The 20,367-nt window shown below is 47.6% G+C and overlaps 1 protein-coding gene across 2 annotated transcripts in view; it reads right to left on the bottom strand.

The window, feature by feature from the left end:
* The window catches only part of PAK5 (p21 (RAC1) activated kinase 5), a 160,324-nt gene that overhangs the window by 31,094 nt on the left and 108,863 nt on the right, over positions 1-20,367 (bottom strand). For both annotated transcript variants that reach the window (XM_054514272.1, XM_036379679.2), the window contains one exon: positions 5,933-6,147. In XM_054514272.1, coding sequence (XP_054370247.1) covers positions 5,933-6,147 — 215 coding nt within the window. The remainder of the gene's footprint in view (positions 1-5,932; positions 6,148-20,367) is intronic.

Below are 20,367 nucleotides of genomic sequence, written 5' to 3'. Positions count from 1 at the left end.
TCCTGTGTTTTGAGTCAGTCTGAAATGATAATGATGCTGGTTTTGATTCTCCAAATGAGGCTCTAGAAAAACAATGTCAAAACTAGGCTGGATGAAATGTTTCAACAGCAAGGAAGACAAGTGTGTGAAAACGAAAGAGCTGCTGATCAGGAACTCTGCTGTTCAGAAAGCCAGAAACTCAAAACTGTAAAGAAGAACTCAGAATGGATCAGTTAAAGCATCCCAGGGAGAGGTGTTCCCTTTGGAATGGAATGGAATGGAATGGGATGGAATGGAATGGAATGGGATGGAATGGGATGGGATGGGATGGGATGGGATGGGATGGGATGGGATGGGATGGGATGGGATGGGATGGGATGGGATGGGATGGGATGAAATGGGATGGGATAGACTGTTTCAGCTAGAAGGGAGCTACAACAATCACTCAGTCCAGCCTCCTGACCAATTTAAAGCCTGGTATTGAGGGCAGTTTCCAGATGACTTTTAAACACTGACTGTATTGTTGAAATCAACTTCACAGGCAGCAAAAGTGTTATTCTAAAGGACCTACATAAAACATATAATTTTCTGAAATCAGACAATCAGAAATAAACCCAGAGTTTCCTCTGTACATATTAACCTAGTGATAAAATTCTAAAGAACTTCTGAGCTGTGTACTTGCACGGATTCATATTGTGGCTCATTTCTATCTGTACAGTGATTAAATTCCTGCAAGATTACACAAAACTGTCAGCTTGGCTCTTCTCACACCGAGTCAGCCATGGACACTAGATGGCACATTTGCATTATATCCGTGGGGGAACAGAGAGAGCTGGAGCAGCATTGTCACTTACAGACACAGTAAAACAAACGGCACTCACTCATGATCCCTTTGGCAGAAAAGGTTCCACTTAAATGAAATGTGTGGCAGCCTTTTCTTCCAGGAGCACACAGCAGCAAATGCCTTCCTGTTCAGTGACCAAAATAAACTGGAACTGGGGCTGTCTTAGAGGCCAATAGCAAATCTGACAATAACCACTTGCAGATGAAGGTAACAGAGAAAAGCTGTGGCTGGAAGGGACTCCTGCCTCCAGAGCAGGGCTGACGTTGAAATCTGACCAGGCTAAAGGGCTCTGGCCACCAAATGTTGCCCTCTCCTTTCCAAAGGCTGAGATCCACAGTCCCCTTGGCTGCTGCCCTGCTGCTCAGCCCTGCTCCATGGCAGAACATGCTCCCTGCACCCAGAGGTGCTGCTCAGCCCTGCTCCATGGCAGAACATGCTCCCTGCACCCAGAGGTGCTGCTCAGCCCTGCTCCATGGCAGAACATGCTCCCTGCACCCAGAGGTGCTGCTCAGCCCTGCTCAGCCCTGCTCCATGGCAGAACATGCTCCCTGCACCCAGAGGTGCTGCTCAGCCCTGCTCCATGGCAGAACATGCTCCCTGCACCCAGAACATGTTCCTTGCCCTGCTGGGGACAGCCCCTCACCTGTCCCAGCTGAGGCAGCACTGAACTGCCACTGCAGAACCTGCAGTTAACCACCCAGGGCTCTTTCAGGCTGTGGTTACAGGGAAGGCCCACGAGATGTCAGCAGCCCTCCAGGTCTGGTCCTGGCAGGAACTGTCAGGGAGAAAGAAAAATTTGGGAGGCTGAGAAGAGAGGTCAGGACAACGCTGCTTTGCCCACCTGCTGCCATGCCTCTGTACAGCTCTGTATTTCTAAATCCTCCTTCTCCTGCTCAGGCATCTCCCCTGTGCAGTTCCACATGGGGGTTTCTGATGAAAGCTGGATGTTTCTGACTGCTCAAGGGCACACAAGGACCCTCACTCATCTCCTCCCTGAGGTCCTTGACCACTCAGCACCACTGTGCACAGCATCCTCCATCTAAGCAAGGACATGTAAATGTAGGATAAAAATGTCACCTTAAACGAGGCTTGAATGTCAGTGTTGGGAAAATCTGAGAGGCCAAACAGGATGGGGAAGAGAAGTACTTGACTTTTTTTCCTTCTGTCTTCATGCAGAGCAAACAAAAGCTTTGATTTTCATGTCAGAGCTATTGAAAGGGCCACAACCAATTACTCATTTTCTGGCTTTTTTTTCTCTTTGTAGGAGAGAGAGGCTGAAATGCACCAGTAGAAACTTTGAGAAGTTTTAAAAATTAAAGCTGACTCACCAGGATTGGGGTCAAGGATTGAGGCAAAAGTGAGAAAAGCTAAAGTTTTAAGACAAACCCTATAGACCAGACGTGTGAGATAAGAGGATGGAAGGCTGGGAGAGAAGCTGGCAGCCCTGTGGTCAGTCCCCCACTGCAGATTTACTGCAGAGGAAGGGAGAAGCTCATGAGGAGGTCTCAGCAGGTAAAATCCAGTTTTCTTGAAGTCCCTGCATATTCAGCCACCCAAACACTGACAGCTGCCTCCCTCCTTTCTCAAGGACAAACTCAGCACTGTCACTCTCCCGGTGGGAGCCCTGATCTTGCTGAAGGAATGGCTGGATGAAACTACCCAAGGCACCAACAGAAACAGCAATGGAGGCTTGACACACGAAGCAGCACAGAGAAATAAAGGACTGCCCCAGTATGGTATTTCTTCAGGAACAAATGGCATTTTTCCCTGCAGTAACTTGACACAAGTGAGGATGCTCAGCTGTTCCCTGCACCAGGAAACATGGGAAGGGATTTTAACAAGTCTTCAGTGCCTCCCTGCTCCCACTGACAGCAGCAGGCATTGAAGAATGTTAATGGAGCATCTTTACACAGCCAATGATGAGCTCTCTTGGCAAAAATCCCCAGAATAAAGGTTCTGATGTCTGTTTTCCTGCTATTTTGAATGGAGTGGAGATGCATTTGCTTAGTTATTGATTCTGAAGTTTCCAAAAATCAAAGGGTGGTACCGGACTGGAGCTTCTGTGTAGCACAAAGGCAAAGATAAGGCAAGCATATTGTGTGCTGAGAACAAACAGCAGAGCAGGAGCTCCAGTGCACATGGAATAACTGCAGAGCACTGAAGCAAGAGGACCAAGAGGCCTGGCAACAGGATGTCAGCCTTTGTGAAGCCTGTTTGAAGTACAGGCAGACACAGACTGTTCACATTTTTCATGCAGGGATGTTTTCAGTGGAAAATCAGCCTTTTTTCACCCCCTCCTTGTCTCTACCCCTCAAACCTATCAAGATCACTGCTGTTCTATTTTTCATGAAGTTCTCTGCTGTGCTATACTCACGCTTGCACCTGAAATACACAATCCTCTGCTGGGATCTGGGTCAGCCTCACTGAGAAGGGGAATCCCATTATTGTCTCTGGTTGTTTTTGAAATGAATGACTCTGTCCAGTCAGCTCAGGCTGGCATTCAAAGGCTGCCACACGTGTGCCAAAGCTCCAGGAGCCTTTCAGCACAGAGCCAGGGCTGACATCCCCCAGGGTATGTGGGAGCACAGGGACAGGGGTGACATCCCCCAGGGTATGTGGGAGCACAGGGACAGGGCTGACATCCCCCAGGGTATGTGGGAGCACAGGGACAGGGCTGACATCCCCCAGGGTTTGTGGGAGCACAGGGACAGGGGTGACATCCCCCAGGGTATGTGGGAGCACAGGGACAGGGCTGACATCCCCCAGGGTATGTGGGAGCACAGGGACAGGGCTGACATCCCCCAGGGTATCTGGCAGAGGTGCAGCAGGGACAGTACTTATCATGCATTGGTTTTCCCCAAAGGGAGACACTGTGCACCCACAGATCTGCTCTGCAGGCTGCGAGACAAGCAAACAGCCCGAACTGAGAAGGCTGCAGGAAAAGCCTTTCCCTTGCTGTGCCTCAGCTCTGGGTGAAGCCCAGAGGAAGCCAACACCAGTTCTGTCTCAGAACCAGGAATGGGCTGTCCAAGTCTGGCTCTGATCTGTGCCCCTCCTCAGCCACCAAGGAGCACCCCTGGGAGGAACGCTCCTGCCTCACACCACACAGACTGTCAGTACTGAAGCAATTACATGGCACAGGAATTCAGGAGCACATGGGAGCAGAGCTGCAGAGCTGCTGGAGGACCTGAAGCCACAGCATGAGCTAACTGTGGCCAAATGCCTCAGCCTGACTCAACTCTGTGGTGCAGGGCACAGCTGTGCATCTTCCTCTGCCTCACATCATTGCACTAACTGAACTGTCAGCTGCTGAGTGGAACAGAGAAGAGGTCTAAACAGTACTGAGATCTCAGAACCTTTGGTTCCTATCTTCATGAACTGCAAGTGCATTTTAAATCTACAGTTCTCAGTGAAGCTAGGAGTGCCAAATATCCTTTAAAACACTAAATGTACTGGTGCAAGTGCAACATTAATAATTTCTCTAAATTAAATGTTTATGCTGAACTAGTTTAGCAACATTAAACATTCTCAATTTTAAAGTGACTGCAACTCAGCTTCTCTCTGTAAGTTGAGCTGTATCAAAACAAAGCATGCTAATTCTTAACAAATATACATTAAGCTGGTATCTTGCAATAGAGTTAAAAGCCAATTCTCAGGTGATATTCAATGCCTCTTAGCTGCTATTAAAACTTTCTAGCAGTGTTATGGAGGCCCATTTCAATCAGTCATATGTAGAGCCCTGACACACAGGCAGAAAAGCAAGAATTTACAGTTTCTTGCAAAGAACCAACAGTGATTTTCTCTACTTCAGAACATGGCAGTTTCCCATCTGGGGCTTGGTCCCTCACTGTGTGTTATTTCAGTGGACATGAACCCAGCTCTGCACACACCCATTTGCAGGCCAAGGCCCAGAGTCATATGATCTTTATAATGCATGAGAAAAGTAATGCAATTTTATACTTTTTAAGCTTAGGGATTTATAGTTCCAGAACTGTAGGAAAGAGAGGATATTTTTGCAAGATAATAAACTCCTTTTTTCTCCCCCCATCTTAAAACATCTTCATGTATTCATGTCAAAACATCCAGAGATATTTCTGGTGTTAAGAAGGGCTGTGGAACAAAGTTGCTCTCCTCCAGCGGCAGGAAGAAGATTACCTACCTTTTTCCTCATTATTCTGGGCCACTATTATCAGCAAGATATTTTATTACAGCAAAGGAAAAGAGAGAAGAGCTTGATTTTATCCCCATTGTCCTGCAGCAGCAGCCAGCAGCCCTGATCAGCAGGTGATGAGTGCCCTTCCTGAGCAGGCAGTAAATGTAAATTTAGCAAAGAGCACTTAGCAAATGTAACTACAGGGTCCATGCTCTCAGGATTATCTGATTTTCCCTTGCTGCAGGAAAATGCACATGAAAATGAAATCCTAAATTGATTCTGCAGCTGCATGGCAGGGAAAGGTGCATGGCTGGCAGGGCCTGGGATCACCATCACACAGGTGTGATTCACCTGCACGCCAGGATGTGCAGTCCCAGAGAAACTGCACTATCAGGGCCAGTTAATCAGAATCCTGAGCCTGGAATCCTGATGGCTCCCTGCCCGATGCTGCTCTACCCTCTAAGCCAAGTGTCCCCCCAGGCCATGACCTGGGCTGTGTCACTGTCCCAGCCACTGAGGAGCTCAGCTCCATTCCCACCATGTCCCATCCCAGTGGTGGGTGCAGTCAGATCCCTCCCCGAGCTCCCTGCCCAGCTGAACAGGCAATTTAATTTCCTTCCTTTGGTGCACATTTCCCTCCCTCCCTTGCTCCAGCCTGCCTTTGCCTAAAGCACAGTTGCTAAATTAATTACCAAGGAGCTCTGTGCTGCAGAGGAGCAGCGCTGGGGCCTCCTCTGGGGCCTGGGGCGCTTTCCTCTGCAGCCCTGCCAGGCCCGTGACTCAGGCTCTTCAGAGACACTCCCACAACTTTTATACACACAATTGCTTTTTCCTGATAGATGTTTGCATCTGCAGCTCCCTCCCAGCCATGCCTGCCCACTGGCTGCTGGCACTGCTTCCTGAGGGTGCCTCAGGCCAATGAAGGCAGGCTGAGGGCTGCAGGGGGGCAGCAGTACCTTCATAGGAGCCAGCTGGATGGGGGTGATGCATGAGGGATCCACCATGGGCTTGGGCCTGTTGGCTGTGTCTGCCAGCAGGCTGTGCCACTGCTGGGGCAGCCCCGTGAACTTCTGCTCCCGGTGGTCGAAGCCGGTGTGCACCCGGTGCTCGAAGTTGGACGGGCCGGAAATTTCCAGCCTCTTCTTCTTTTTCCCAAACATGGTGGAAAGATCTGCAGAGAAGAAAAAAGGCCACGTGTTTACACTCTCTTGTATCCCTCAGCCACTGTCTCTACTTCACAGGGAATTTTAGTAGATGTCATTAGCCAGCTACTCCATGAAGTTCCCTGCACACACTGAGACCTGTGCGACGCAAGCACTCCCCTGACCTCCTTTCTGGGAGAAGATTTTAACAAATTAACCTCTTCATAATGCCTTATGAAACAAGGAAATTCCCAGGAAAGAAAGCCCCAGGTCCCCCTTTGTACTCCTGTCTCTGCTCATGCTGCAGCCCATGGAAGCTCCAAGCTGGGAGCAATGCCAGCAGCAGGGGATGGCTTTCCTCCAGGGACAGCCCTTGGTAAGGGGTGAGCTGTGCCCTGATACAGGGGGGAGCAAATGCAGGCACAGCTCTGCATCCCTGACAGGGATAAAGGTACTTGCTCATCCCACTGGCACAGGAAATAGCCAATGCCCTCTCCACCTGCAGTAACCCTTGGGCTGGTGGCTCCCAGCCCAATGAATGAAATGAAGCGCAGCCTAACAGTGCTACTGAAGCAAGCTCAGATCTGACTTTCTGGAGGACTCCAGAAATCTGCCGTGCGAGGCAGGGATAAATTGCTGCTCCCAGGGAAACAGACAGAGGTGCTGTTGCTTGTCAGTGGCATACTGTCCTGTGCTGGAAAAGCTCTCTGCCTGCTTTCTCCTCCACCCTGCTCTCCGGGCCATTTCAAGCAGGGCTGGCACAGCACTTGAGCAGCATCTGTGTGAAACAGCAGCAGGGTGAGGAGGCTGCTGCTCTTCTATCACACCTGTTAAAGGTGCTTCCCTGACTTTGTTCAGGAGGTGGACAGGAGAAGTTCAGAGAAGAAAATATGGTTGTGTTGCTGCTGCAGCTAGGGAAAGATGCAGTGATAAATCAGGTATTTATTCCACCCTCACTGCCTTTTACTAGTTTATCTAAAGATCAAGTCCATTATTTGAAAATTGATTGCTGGCTGCTTTGTAAGTCCCCCCTGTGTATTTGTAGGTGATTGTCTCCTTTGAGCATATTTCTTTTAGACAGGGCAGACTTGCTCCTGTTGGCCTTTCTTCACAGGTGTCATCTTCCACACTCCTCTCTCTGGCTTTCTACCCTACTCTGAACTTCCCAAAGTTCCTGCTCTGTTAACGGGTATCTTCCTCACCCTCCTCTCCCAGAACCTCCAAAAAGACACATATCAAAGTGATTATACTGTAATACAATCACTTTGATATGTGCCTTTTTTCCTTTCCCAGCATCACAATTGTTTTGCTTCTCTTTGGTGCATGTGGGTACCTTGTGGCACTCACAGACACACTTGCAAAGCCACGGTGGCTGCTCTCTGCTCAGAGATTGCCCATTTGAGCCATTACCACCTCAAAGAGCAGCAGCCCCAGGTCAGGCAGTGCCCCAGCAGTGGCAGCCAGTGCAGATCCATGGCCCTGCATCGATCCCATGTGCCCCAGGGACAGGAATCCATGACACTATTGGAGGAACATTTTAAACCATCAGCTCCAGACATGTATTTTTTCCTCTGATCAATGCCAGGATTTCCTACAGGACTTGCATCCCAAGGCAGCTGCTTGAAGTCCTCCTGAGCTCCAAACAACACTGGGTAACTAAAAGCCCATCAGCTGGCACAGTGTACACTGCTTTTTAAAATGAACAGCACTTTCACTCACCAAGGTAGCCAGCAAGTCACCTCCACTTCACTGCAAAGCCAAGCCAGCCTCCCCTCAGCACAGGCCCCTCCAAAGAACTGTAACATACACAGCAGTCACAAGGGAGCCTCATTTCCCCTCATTGCTCCCAAAGAATGGAAATGGTGCTGCCTGTTCTCCTCAGCTGTCTGAGGATGGGGTTTGGGGCAGCCAAGTCTGTGAAACCTTATGCTCTGGGCTTGTAAGTGTCCTGATTCAGTCCCCACTGATGGGCTGGGTCCTCATACCTCAGAAATGGAGAGATGATTCAATTTTCCCCACAGCTCTACTGATATGACACAAAAAAGAAAACATTTAATCAGGTAGGGAAACAGAAAACATCCCTCCTAAGTGATTCCATGTTCTCCAAGACATCTAAAGCCATTTCAGGAATAACCCAAGTGCTTTGAAGAGGAATGACAGAGCTTTCCAGGATGCTGAATAACGTCTGTGTGGCAGAAAACTTCCGAAATTTGTATCAAGAGCACAAAATGTATGAAAAATTCATTCAGGCACCCACCCATTCACACAAACCAGCAATCCCCTCACAGTTATTAAGAAGCCCTAATTTCCTAATGGGATTACTTGGGAAAACATCCCCCAGAGAGGAGGGCAGCCTTGATGAGAGGCCTGGGGAGGAGGGAGGCTGCAGGATGGCTCTGCAGAGCTGCCCCTGAGCACTCACCCTGCACTTAATTCCTCCTGACAGCTTCCAACGTGGCCCTGACCGTGCCAGGGCTCCCAGCAAGTGCCAGCTCTCTGTGCAGCTCCTCCCGTGCCCACCCCCACAGAGGAGAGGAAATGAGAGGCACTGTGCCTGCCATGTGTTCCGTTTGGGTGGGATGAGCACAAGCAGCATGTCTGTGCTCTCCTGGCCAAGGGACAGCCTGGCTGTTCCAGTGGCACGCGGTGACACCGGGGGGGTACCGCTGATGGCACTGGGCTCGGCTCTGGGGGGAAGCAGGACCCACCCCTGCAGTGCTTCCCTGGGGCAGTTCTACAGAAATCCTTCACTCTCTCTAGTGCTGAGCTGGTGCAGCACATGGACTTTGTGTTTGTACCTGTGGGGTCTGCAGGAGGCAGCCCTTTAGGGACAGTGAACTCAGGAGCAGGACAGCAGGACACCTAAACCAGTCTGCTCTGACATGGCAGAGCCAGGAGCTGAGCCTGTTCTGCTCCAGGCTGCCATGCCCAGGGCTCCTCGATCCACAGCCCAGCCATGGGGCAAGAGTTAGGCATGGCAGAGCTTCTGAACCACAGCCATGATGGGAAAATAGGGACAGAACACATAGTAGAGGAAAATGCAGTACTGGGGGGAAATGAGCCTAATGCAGCACCCGGTGAGGCACTCAGTACCTCTCCTGGGTAACCCACAGCAGGGCTGGTCCCAGATACACCACCAAGGGATGGGGAAGAACAGGGCCAGCAGGAGAAATGTGTGAGCTGTGCTCTGGACACTGTTACCCAAAGCCTTCTGTAAGTGCAGTGTTTGCCTTACTCTGTCTCTGCCCAGGGAAGGAGCAGTGCCAGCTCTGCTGAGGAGCTGTGACACAGCTCCACGTGGCTGCTGCAGGCACCAGGGGGCTCAGAGGGGGCCACCAGGAGCCATCCCTGCTTTTGCCCTCAGGGCTGTTTACTGTGGTGCCCAACACATCCACTCCCATGCCAATGAGCACACCCTGCCTGCCAGCCTGTGCCAGACCTGGCTCCTTTCATGCCCTCCTTTCTGTGCACAGCAATAATTCACTGACGTCACAGAGCCAGGGGCTCCCAGGCTGCTCCCCACAGAGGGCATTTCCTGAGATGATGCCCGTGCAAGGTGCGAGATGTGGAGCAGCAGATGATAAATAAATCCCCTGTGTCAGCTCCTGCACTCTCCCTGTGCTGCCCCCCAGGCCCAGCTGAAGGCTCTTCCCAGCCAGGAGCCCCCTCCAGTCCCACGCTGTGCTGGGTGCCCGTCCAGGCTCTCCCATGGTGGGCTGGGCTCAGCACAGGATTTCCCACAAAAGGTTAAACCCTGCCAGCTCACACAGAGGTCACAGGTTTGTTCACCATCAAAAGTTTGGCCCCATCCTGGGGTTTCCAGGAGTTGTCCCTCTCCTGTATGTGAGACCAGAGGACACTCCAAGACTGATGAACTGAAAAGCTGAAAGTCCAGATCTGTTACTGCCCTCAAAGAACAAATGTTTGCATTTACAGCAGTTAGATCCAAGGCAGTAGGAGTAAAACAAAAAAAGAATTAGTTCATTCTAAGGTTAATGGTATTCTGTATCTTTTATCATATCCTAAGAGTAATTCAGTCAGCTACAAAGTAAGAGAGAACTCTGTTTAGCTCTGCCCCGTTTTCTATTCCCAATAAAAAAGTCAGAGCCAATTTTTGCTCCCCTTCCAAATAGCTGCTCTTTTAAAAAAGGCTACAGAAGTTGGAAATACCTTTCATGTCTTGTAATCTTGAAAACTGCCAGCGTTCCAAGTGCATCCCTTAAGCAGTGACAACAGCCCTTGCCATCCCCCATGTCCCCAGATAACCCTGAGCAAAGGTCTGCGATGTTCTGCCACACATAAAAACACACAGTAACCTTACATAGTCAGCACCTGGAATAATGAAGTGAGATGGGAATTTTTACTTTACAATTGCACTTTTAATGACTCTGCACTATAGCTCTGTAAGCTCTGTTTCTTCCTGTGGCATTTCAGCAGCCAGATGAGGTGTCCCACTAACCCCAGGAAGCCCCGTGTGCTCCCTGTGACCCTGAGGCACCCTGGCAAGCCTGCAGGGATTTCCTACACACACCTCACTGCTACTGCAGCTGACAATCCTCCCTCAGGAGGGGCTCTGTGCTCCCTGCCTGCCCCAGCCCAGCCACATGCTTGCTTTCAAACAGCAGCAATTAGTTCATTTTCAATTAGGCAGTGCACACTGCATTAAGCCTGTGAGCCTGTATGTTCTGCAGGGATTCCCCGTGGCTCCTCAGCTGAGCAAGCAGCAGCAGAGCCCTTTTCCCTCGTGGATGGGCATGTTATTAACATATAAAAATTGCCTTCATGCATGCTGAGTATCCTCTGTGAGCCCAAAGGGGGGCAGCAGCCAGGGCTGTGAAAAGGTCCTGTGCAAAGGCACATTTCCTCCCAAGTCAGCCACACAGCCAAAAAACCTGGTTACAGGCAGGAGCATTAATAAAATGCTTCATTTTTAGGAAACTGACAGACACACAGCTTGCAAAATGGGGAAATGGGTGCAGGTTGCTTTCTTTTGATACTTTTTACTTACTATAACAGTTTCCTGTACCACAAGGACCCCAATTATTCCCCTTCAGAGCAGTAACACATCATTAGCCCTGGTGGCTCTGTTCCCCACTCTGATTAATTGTAACCTTTCCCCACACTTGATCCTAAATGAGGGAGCATGAATTGAGAGGCACAAATTAAATTAAAGCGTCGAGGCAGCCTGCAGAGCCAGGGCTCCAGACAAATGTGAGCTGGGCTGAAACTCCATCTCCAGGAGAGAGCAGGGTGTGGGATGGACTGATGGCAGCACAAATCTCTGAGAGATGCTCTGCGAGAGAGAGGTGGAAATGAGGCTGCCTCTCCTTTGGCTCCTCAGGCAAGTGGAAGGAGACCAACACATATCTGTCTATCTATACACCTAATGTACATTTAATATATTTACTATATTTAATAAAACTGTTAAAAATGAGGAAAATTGTTTGGGTTTTTTTTTCTTTATTAAGGAACAATAGTTTTGTGTTTCCTTTCTATTTAAAGATGGTTCTGAGCTTCTTGGTAGGGACCCTCTGCTGCTGGCTGCAACCAGAGCATGAGCTTCTTTTGCAAAAAAAAAAAAAAAGTTTTTAAGAAGAATTTATCTCTATTTTTAACTGAAAATACAGAGAGCACTACCCTATTCTTCAGGAGATCAAACCAGAAGCTACACCTGGAAAAGCAGAGTGAACTGAATAAGAAGACAATGAAGTTCATGGAAAGACTCTTAAAAACCACACTGGTTTCAGGTCAGGCCTGAGACACTACTGTGACAGAAGGAGAAATCCTGTTTGGCTTTACACATTTAATATTCCTAAATGCTTTCCTAACTCCCAGAGTGTCATTCTGGATGGACAGGATGGAAACAAGGCAGAGGCAGGTGAGTCCTGTGGTCATGTCTGCTGTTTATTTATGAAGTCGCTGCTAGAGGCAGAGCTCATTACTGCCTGAGACACATGGTTTTTCTGTTTTGCCACAGGAATGGACAATGTGCAGGTGAATGCTAGGCTGGTTCACCTGTCTAATGAGGGACCCCATCTCCCATGATCCCTGCTCATCCCTCTGCTCCTCATTATGATCTGAGCATCTCAGTCCAGGAACAATAAAATAACACCTTGGAGGATGTTCCCACACACTCTACTAATGATGATTTTAAACACTGCCCCTCTGGCAGCAACAAAAAGGACCTACAAATCCTGAACAAACCAAGGCAGCTCCCATTCTGAGTCTTTTGCCATTCTGCTAAGCTCTTCTGCACACAAATAATGTACTGACAGAAATTAATCACTGTGACCACATCGTTTTTCCAGACTATTCTTTCAGTCCAATGAAAGTACAGAAGTGTAATTTTCAGTGCATGCCCGTGTGAGTTTCAGAATTAAAAGCGTGATGATCAATAGGGTTCAACTTTCTATCATGGATTTTCAGGGTGTCTGGTATTTTTTGGAGATGGGACAGACTTCTAAGTTGTTTAACCACTATTAAAACACATGCCTCAATCATGGAAAGAGATGTACTGATGGACCAGAGCAACAAAAATGCCTCTGTCCCAAAGCCTGTCATCCACTCTGAGGCATTCTGCTCATTTCAGCCTCAGGTCAAATCAGCCAGTTCTCAGAGTTTCTATGTCACTGCTCAATACAATAAAGCACATTTAAACAATTACCAACAGTCCAGGACCTGCCCCTGTCCACGGCTCTTTCCAATCCACAATACCTTGTTTATGGCTGGAAATGCCTTCATTTGGCACAGCACAGCAGTGTGTCCCTTGATAGCTGGCCCATGAGACACAGCTAATAGAAATGCACAGTGGAACAAAAGCCAGGAAAAAATAATAACAAAAGGCCATGTATACTTCCAGAGAAATAGTAAAAGCTGGTACAGAGTGGCCAAACTGGGATTGATGCACTCCAGGGAACAATGCTCATTCTTCCTATTGAAAGCTACTCTTGTAGGAGACTCATTTCCACACACTGACTGACATGTGCTCTCCTAATTTAGAAGTCTTGTGATTCCCAGGGGATTTTAATGCTCAGTAATTTTCAGCTGAGTAGCTTAAATGCATATATTGTAGTCAGTCACTCTCTATTATCTCATACACATGCACACATAAATAGCAACGAGGAGACAGAGGTTTGTGCAGGGAATTAGTCTGCAACAGCTCTGGGCAGATTAAACAGGAAACCCCCCCTCAGCCCCCAAACCCCTGGAGGTAACTCAAACAATTTCTATCCCTAGCAAGTGAAAATATTCCAGATTTGCAGAGGCAAACAGTCCTCTGGGTGCTCAGCTTGAGATAATTAATGGCATTAACTTTGTAGAAATGCTGGACATCCACAGGGAGAGGGGATTAAATAAGGCCCCCATTAAACAAGACACCCTGAGTCTCAAGTTACTGCTGGAACTTCAGCTGTAAATTATTTTTTTCTGAGTTGATATTAGCACTATTTTAAGACAGTTTATACTGTTCTATATTAAAGGATGCAGGTAGTCTATTTCTATGTTTTCAATTAGAAAAAATACTCAATGAAGGAAATACTGTCAAGAATGAAAGGGATGATATATGAGTAGAGATATAAGAGTAAGAAGAGGGCTCAGAAAAACCTGCAGGAAATATCAGAACAAGGACAGTGAAACTGTAATTCTGAGCATCAGTAAATATGGACATCCCTATAGGCTGGGGTAACTGTAAGAGGAGGACTGCAAGGATATGAAATTCTGTAGCTATCAAAAGAAGAAGACAGCTTTTGCTTGGAGAAAACGGAGGCAAAATGGTTTCTAGGTTTAGAAACCAGCTGGCCTTGAGCTGGTTGGATCCAGGGCTGGATGCACCCATGAACAGAGATGATTTTACAGCCCCAGGGGTGTCACAGGGACAAGTGAAATGGGACAGGAGGGGACAATGCCTGTGACAGCACCGCATACCACTGGAGCCAGGTAATGACACTGGGGCTCTGGATTTGACCTCCTGCCACAACTCCTCACTGCTATGTTTGCATTCACTTCATTCTCCTACAAAATCATTCACTGCATTTCTTATTTTACTTCTAAAACAGTACAAGCTGTGCTGGCTCTGAGGAACTGCTCTATTACCATAACATTTGTAAAAAAGGTTGCTCTCCAATGAATGATCAACAGCAACAAATGCTTCATTATTCATTCATCATTAATGGCAAGCCTCTCATAAAAATATCTTTAGGATGAAACAGAGGATCTGACCTGTGTTGGCCAAGAAATGGTGCAAAATCAGTTTTCTTTGGTATGTCAAAAGACCTTTAAAATGCAAACAAACAGATCTATAGATAAATGTATACACAGTGAGTACCTGCAGGATGGAAATCATGCCTGTTGTTATCACTGCAGGTTCCCTACCCTTCTATCTGGTTTTACTCTGCATTGCTGTAACTGAAGGGAAAATATTTCCACAGTCTACAATAAATCACAAATGTGTAGAGTCTACCTTAAATTTTTATTCCTTACATATTTTCTTGTCTTTTTTTTTTTTTGTTCCACTCTGCATTGTGCTGGAAAGCTGGTCTGAAAGTCAATTCTTATCCTATTACCTATTGAGTTGCTGTCAGGCCATACTCTGTTTCCACATTAAAAATGAGAACTGATCCCTTGAAGGGTTTCCAGAGCTGACTGTTTATTGCCTCCTTCAGAAAGGTTACCATAAGCTCTTTACACAGAACATGGAATGTTTATAAAGCTCAGTCCTCCTCCCCCTGGATAATCCCCAATGATCAATAATTGCATCTGAGCAATTCCTCAACACTGATTTTATTCAGAGCCAAGCAACCAAGCCATGCAGACTTTGTGTTCTGCCACCTCCAGACAGCAGCTTGGAAATGATGGGTCTGCCCTTCTCTTCATGCCTTCTCTCTGAAGCTGATAGCAAAGTTTTCAGACCAGACACAGAGAAGCAAACAAAAGCTACAGTGAACTGGATGAAAGAACCCACATGTTTTTATCTCAGTGCAAACCCAGCAAGAAGAATGCTACTGTAGGGTTTTTATTGTTTCCCACCTTTTAAATACCAACAATAGAAATGGTTTTTGACTGCAGGAAGGCTTTGAACAACTGGAGAGGTTACTGTATCTCAGATGGCCAGCACTGCCACCCTCCCAGAGGTGGTGCTGCTACAGGAGGTGGCTCCCATCTCTTCCTTCTGAGGAAGGATGCACACACGTGAATCACTGCATTTTCCTGGGCCCATCCATCCTCTCCAGGCCCTCTCCAGGATGAGAGGTTTCATCTGAAATGGTCCAAAAGGACACTTCCAGCCTCTCAGAAGAAAAGCAGCAAGGGAAATGTTTTCCCAGGTAAGTGAGCAGCTAGGATGACTCCCAGGAATCTTGCTCTGGAAGCACCAGGAGAAGCTGCCATGTGACTGTGTGGATGAGCTGATGCAGCTCCCAAACTTGCAGACAATTATGTTAAAAAGCCACTTGTCTCCCAGAAGAAACACTTCTGCTGGAACAGCATGGCATCATCCCTCCCAGCCTACACTGACTGATTTCACAGAGCTCTCGAGGCTCTGGCTGGGAAAACACCATCCTGACAAGGAGTCTGGGAGAGAAGGAGGCAGCATCCTCCATCCTCCCCAAGCACTGTCTGATACATCACATTTACCACTGAGGGGGAGATGCTGAGGCCATGCAGAGTGGAGAACTTGGCCACCATCTCAGCAAGCAATGGCTCACAGAGCCCCAAGGCTCCCATCCTGCCTGGTGAAATGGTGCAGTGACCCAGCAGACTCCAACCCCTCTGTTTATATTCAAATACATATGTCTGTGTTTAAATTTAGCATATTTACATCTGAGATTGCAGGTCCTTCTTAAGGGCTCAGCATCAAAAGCTCACCATCAATTAGAAGATAATAACTACCAGAAAAGGACATCTCTGCATGCTGACTCTGGTTGCATTCAGTGCTGCTTCCAGAGGCAGAGAGAGTCATTCATTCATTCATTCCCCACTTCGTTAGGGAATGACTCCAACAAAGCTGCTGATACAACTGGGAAATCAAAAGATGAGCCAGGAAAGTGACTGCAAAAAATGCATTAAGGGAACATGTGTGGGTATGTCAAGTGGTGAGGCCAGAGTCAGCACTTTGGGAAAAGGGCCTGCAAAGCACTGGCTGAGACGGAAATTAGATGTGCACAAGGAGCTCGGGTCCTAAAGGAAATATTTTCTTAGCAGAAAAAAGATGGTAGTTTGTGTTCTAATGAAATATGCTGTCCTACAAAATCTCTCATTTAATTCTCACAGTTTCCCTCTTGTACTTAAGCAGGGAATCACATAAAACTCAAAAGCTATTAGAGATATAGTTAACCCCCCAAAATGTCCATTTTCTCAAGTTTTGGACACAAGACTCAATAAATACCCTGGAATTGACCTGAAAACTGTGTGTGCTCCAGGTGGGCATCTGAGGTGACTGTTTGCTTCAAGAGACTACAGAAAGGTTTCAGAAAGGTGACTCCAGGACAGCCACAAGACTCCAACGGTTTGAGACACCATAAGTGGACAACAGAGCATCTTTTAGTGCTCCACTCCTGTAAGTGAGTCTCTGCACCCCCTGCACCTGCACCCTGTGCACCCAGCCTGGTGTGGCTGTGCCCAGCCTGGAGCTCAGCCACACTGACAGCCCTGGCTTTCTGAATTATTCCTGCCTTCTCCAGGATAAAGGCAGGAAGATGTCCTGAACTGCTTTTAAAATGATTATGCAAAGCACAGTGGGCTGTATAATGCCTTTTCCAATAAAACTCCCTTTCAGTACTCTGACAGCAATCAGCTGTGTTATTATAACCATTCTTTCTCCTCCTATCACTCAGGCTGAATGTTTTAAATGGAAATAACATCATCTTGTCCCCCCGTGTTTCTCACCTGTGGCATGTCCTTGCAAGTAACCAAGCTCAGGATGCCAAAAGCTGAAGGCTCAGCTGGCCCACATAAGAGACGTGATGTGAATAAATCAGTGCAAGGTCCATGTGAGCTCCTTCTCTCTCCCTAGCAGGGCTCAGGCTGGAAAAGCTGATCTGCACTGGAGCCAGCATGCATTTAACTACCCAGGGTACCATTTTAAACTTCAGCTCATCCAGGATATGGATTCAGTTTCTAGAATACCAAGTATGCAGCTGGCTATCTGCAGGGAAATGAAAAACCCCATGTATACGTACTGGGGTGGTGTGACACTTCTTTCACAGGGTTTGACTTACTGCAAAGGAGTTTCAAACTCAGAGGAAATTCAGATTCTGAGAGCTCTGTCCTAAGTGTCACTCTCAGCCTGGTGAGGGCAAATCTCACTCCTGAGCACCTGGATCACAGATCACACCCAGAGCACAGCTGGGTACCTGTGTATTTCGTACCTCCCCAAAATTCATCTTCAAAGCTCATCTCTCTTTTCCCCACTGCAGAGCTGGGTCATCTCAGTCTTGGGCCTTCTGGAGCATCATTTGGGTCCTGGTGCAACTGCTGTTGGCTTCAAGGGGAGAACTCTGAGCCAAGGAATGGCCCCTTTTTTCTCTGTTTCCCTCCACTGAAAATGGAAAATAACCCTCCGTGGTGGCAGCACATCCAAGAGCAGGGGAGAGGGGCACAGTTGACTTTATTTAAGGAAGCCCATTTCCTTCTCCCTTTCTTTGCAACAGAGGCCAGAGGAGATGTCACTTCCCTCCCTCTCCTCTGCTGCCACTATCTCCCATTTCCAGTGGGAACCAAAGCTCCCCTTCATCAATATTTTCTAAGCCAAGATTTTGTAAAGCTGGAAAAAGACTGAGCTTCACATTCTCTGGTCTGAATCCAGCAAGGCTTATGCTCATCAGAAAAGGAAAAGAAATCAAAGTTTCCAACTTGGAAACCCTTTGAGCCAATATTTGTAAATAAAGTCTAATTGAATAACCAATATATATATTTTTCAGCTGTCCAACTCTGAGAGAGCACAATCCCAATAGGATGAAGCAATCACACTGCTTAACATGCAAAATCTCTGCTCGCCTACCAGCCTGTTAATAGGTGGTTTTGTAATGCACAGGAAAAGGCAAAGGAGAAGGACAACAATCTGAGCACCAGCATCTGAAATGCTCCACTGAGCTCTGCTCCAGCAAACATAGGAGAAGACTTTTTTCTCTTTTCCCCCTCCAATGACAGCTTTCCAGTGCTGCTGGCATCCATCACATGTGCAGAGGCAAATGCTTCCACGCTTGGCAATAATTAGAGCAAGGGAATTATGGACTGGGAGGAGGAACTGCAGGGTGTTTTCCTCCTGGCTAAAGGCATACTTCAATCTGAAAAGCTCCAAGGGAACTCAGTAGTAGCTTCCTTCTCCATTTCCACTGTCCAAGCAGAGCCAGGAGTCCCTGCAGAGTTTTTCCTGGGCTCTGTTTTGCTGTGCCTCTGCTCCGTGTGCTGAGCTGGGGCTGGCTCCCAAAGGACTCATTCCATCAGCTCCTGCCTGTCCTTCCACACCACTCCTTCCTTACCTTTATGCAAAATAACCTTCCAAGCTTCTTCTCAAACCCATCTTCACTGCCAACTCTGTCCCTGCCTACACTGTCACCTCGGCTTATCAACACCAAATTTATCCCACTCTCCTTTCTGACTCACAATGCTTACTGCACAATAAAACAAGACCTAAGAACTGTCCTCAACAGGAAACCCCTCATGGGAGCAGATAAAAGGATTTTCCTTAATGTAATCATGAACTGAAATCAATAAATACATAGCAAGGCAGTAGGGAGGCAAAGGTGGGCATTGCAAGGATTAGGTAGGAAATTTATATAAACTATGGTTGCAAGGACAGAGTAAAAAGCAAATACAAACGTAAAAGACCCAACCAGAATAGAATATTATTAAATTATTAACATGGCAGGTTTTAGGACAAGTGTTACACATTCTGTATCTCTATAAAATCAGCTTTTGAAAATCTAAGACATTAAGGCTTAATCAGAGTACATTGTTTTACAGATGAGATATCACCAGTCAGTTAAATTGCAGGAATGAAAGTGGGGATTTAATTCAAGCTTCTCTAGGGAGGAGATTTGTTTGAAAGAGGTCAATTAAGCCTTCCACTCCAGTTAATCCCTTCTGTTTATTTTAAAAAATCTGGAATAAGGAAAAAAATTACAATAGGCCAGCAAAGCAAAATTTTCCTATAGATGCACCAAAACAAAAACCTGCAGGTCAGCTTGCTTTTAGCTGGGAGAAACACAGGCAGAAATTGCAATCAGTCTGCATTTCATATGGATGCATCACATGGAGATGATTCAGACCAAATTATTCTCCAAATTAGCTTTATGAAACACTCTCTTCCAAGGAAGGCAGCAGTGCTTGGATTGGTTTTGGTAGAAGTCAGTATTTTAAGTTACAAGTCTCGTTTGGAATGAGTCTCTGTGGGGAAGGAACAGAGGGCAGAAGAGAGTGGACCCTCAAAGAAACCATTTCCATTATTTTGCATTTTCCTTCAGAAGTCAGCAGCTGCCCCCAGCCCCTTTTCCCCCCAGCCCTCAAGCTGTTAATGGCACTATTTACATATATTTCCCATATATTTCCATTTCCCACTATTTCTCTCAAGTTTCTGAGTCACCACTGGTCATTTAGGTCAATACATTTGTTTCTTCTGCTCTTCTGAATATTGATGGGTTTCAATCATTTTTCCCTCTTTCTTTGCTCCTACTGCAAGTCCTTTCTGAGCTTCCCACAGCAAAGCAGCAAAGGCCAGGCAAAGCCCCATGCTATGCTGCCCATCTGCTTCCCTCCTCCTCCTCCTCGGTGCTCCATCCGCTCTGCGTGTGCCTGCCCTTTGTGGAGAGCCCTTCTGATGTCCAACCAGCCTTCCTGCCGAGCCAGGACACGGGGCAGGCAGCACCAGCCCTTCCAGAGCCAGCACCAAGCTCCCTTCAGTGGGCAGGGAGGAGCCCCAGGGTGCTGCCAAAGCACCCATGGCCATGTCCCTGCCCAGGCAGCGGCTGCCCCCAGCGTGCTCCCAGCCTGGGACACGTGCCTGCTGCAAGGACGCCAGGAAGGGACAATCCCAGTGGGGAACCAGCACAGGCCAGCAGGGCGGGAGGGAAGTGGCCAGTGCAGGAGCAGCGAGGGCAGGGCAGGAGGCACAAACACAGGAATCGTGCTGGGTTTCCTTGGGAAGACAAGAGCAGCACAGAAAAATTGATGTTAGTGGCTCCTAGAGGAGGGGAGGCTGAGCCAGAGGGAACAGATGCAATAGAAAACTGAGCAAGGGAGGAGAGGCAGGTGAG

The sequence above is a fragment of the Molothrus ater genome, chromosome 3 (genome assembly GCF_012460135.2).
Source record: "Molothrus ater isolate BHLD 08-10-18 breed brown headed cowbird chromosome 3, BPBGC_Mater_1.1, whole genome shotgun sequence".
Classification (NCBI taxonomy): Eukaryota; Metazoa; Chordata; class Aves; order Passeriformes; family Icteridae; genus Molothrus; species Molothrus ater.
Note: the sequence above shows the minus strand (reverse complement) of the source record. Positions and strands in the feature narration are given on the sequence as shown.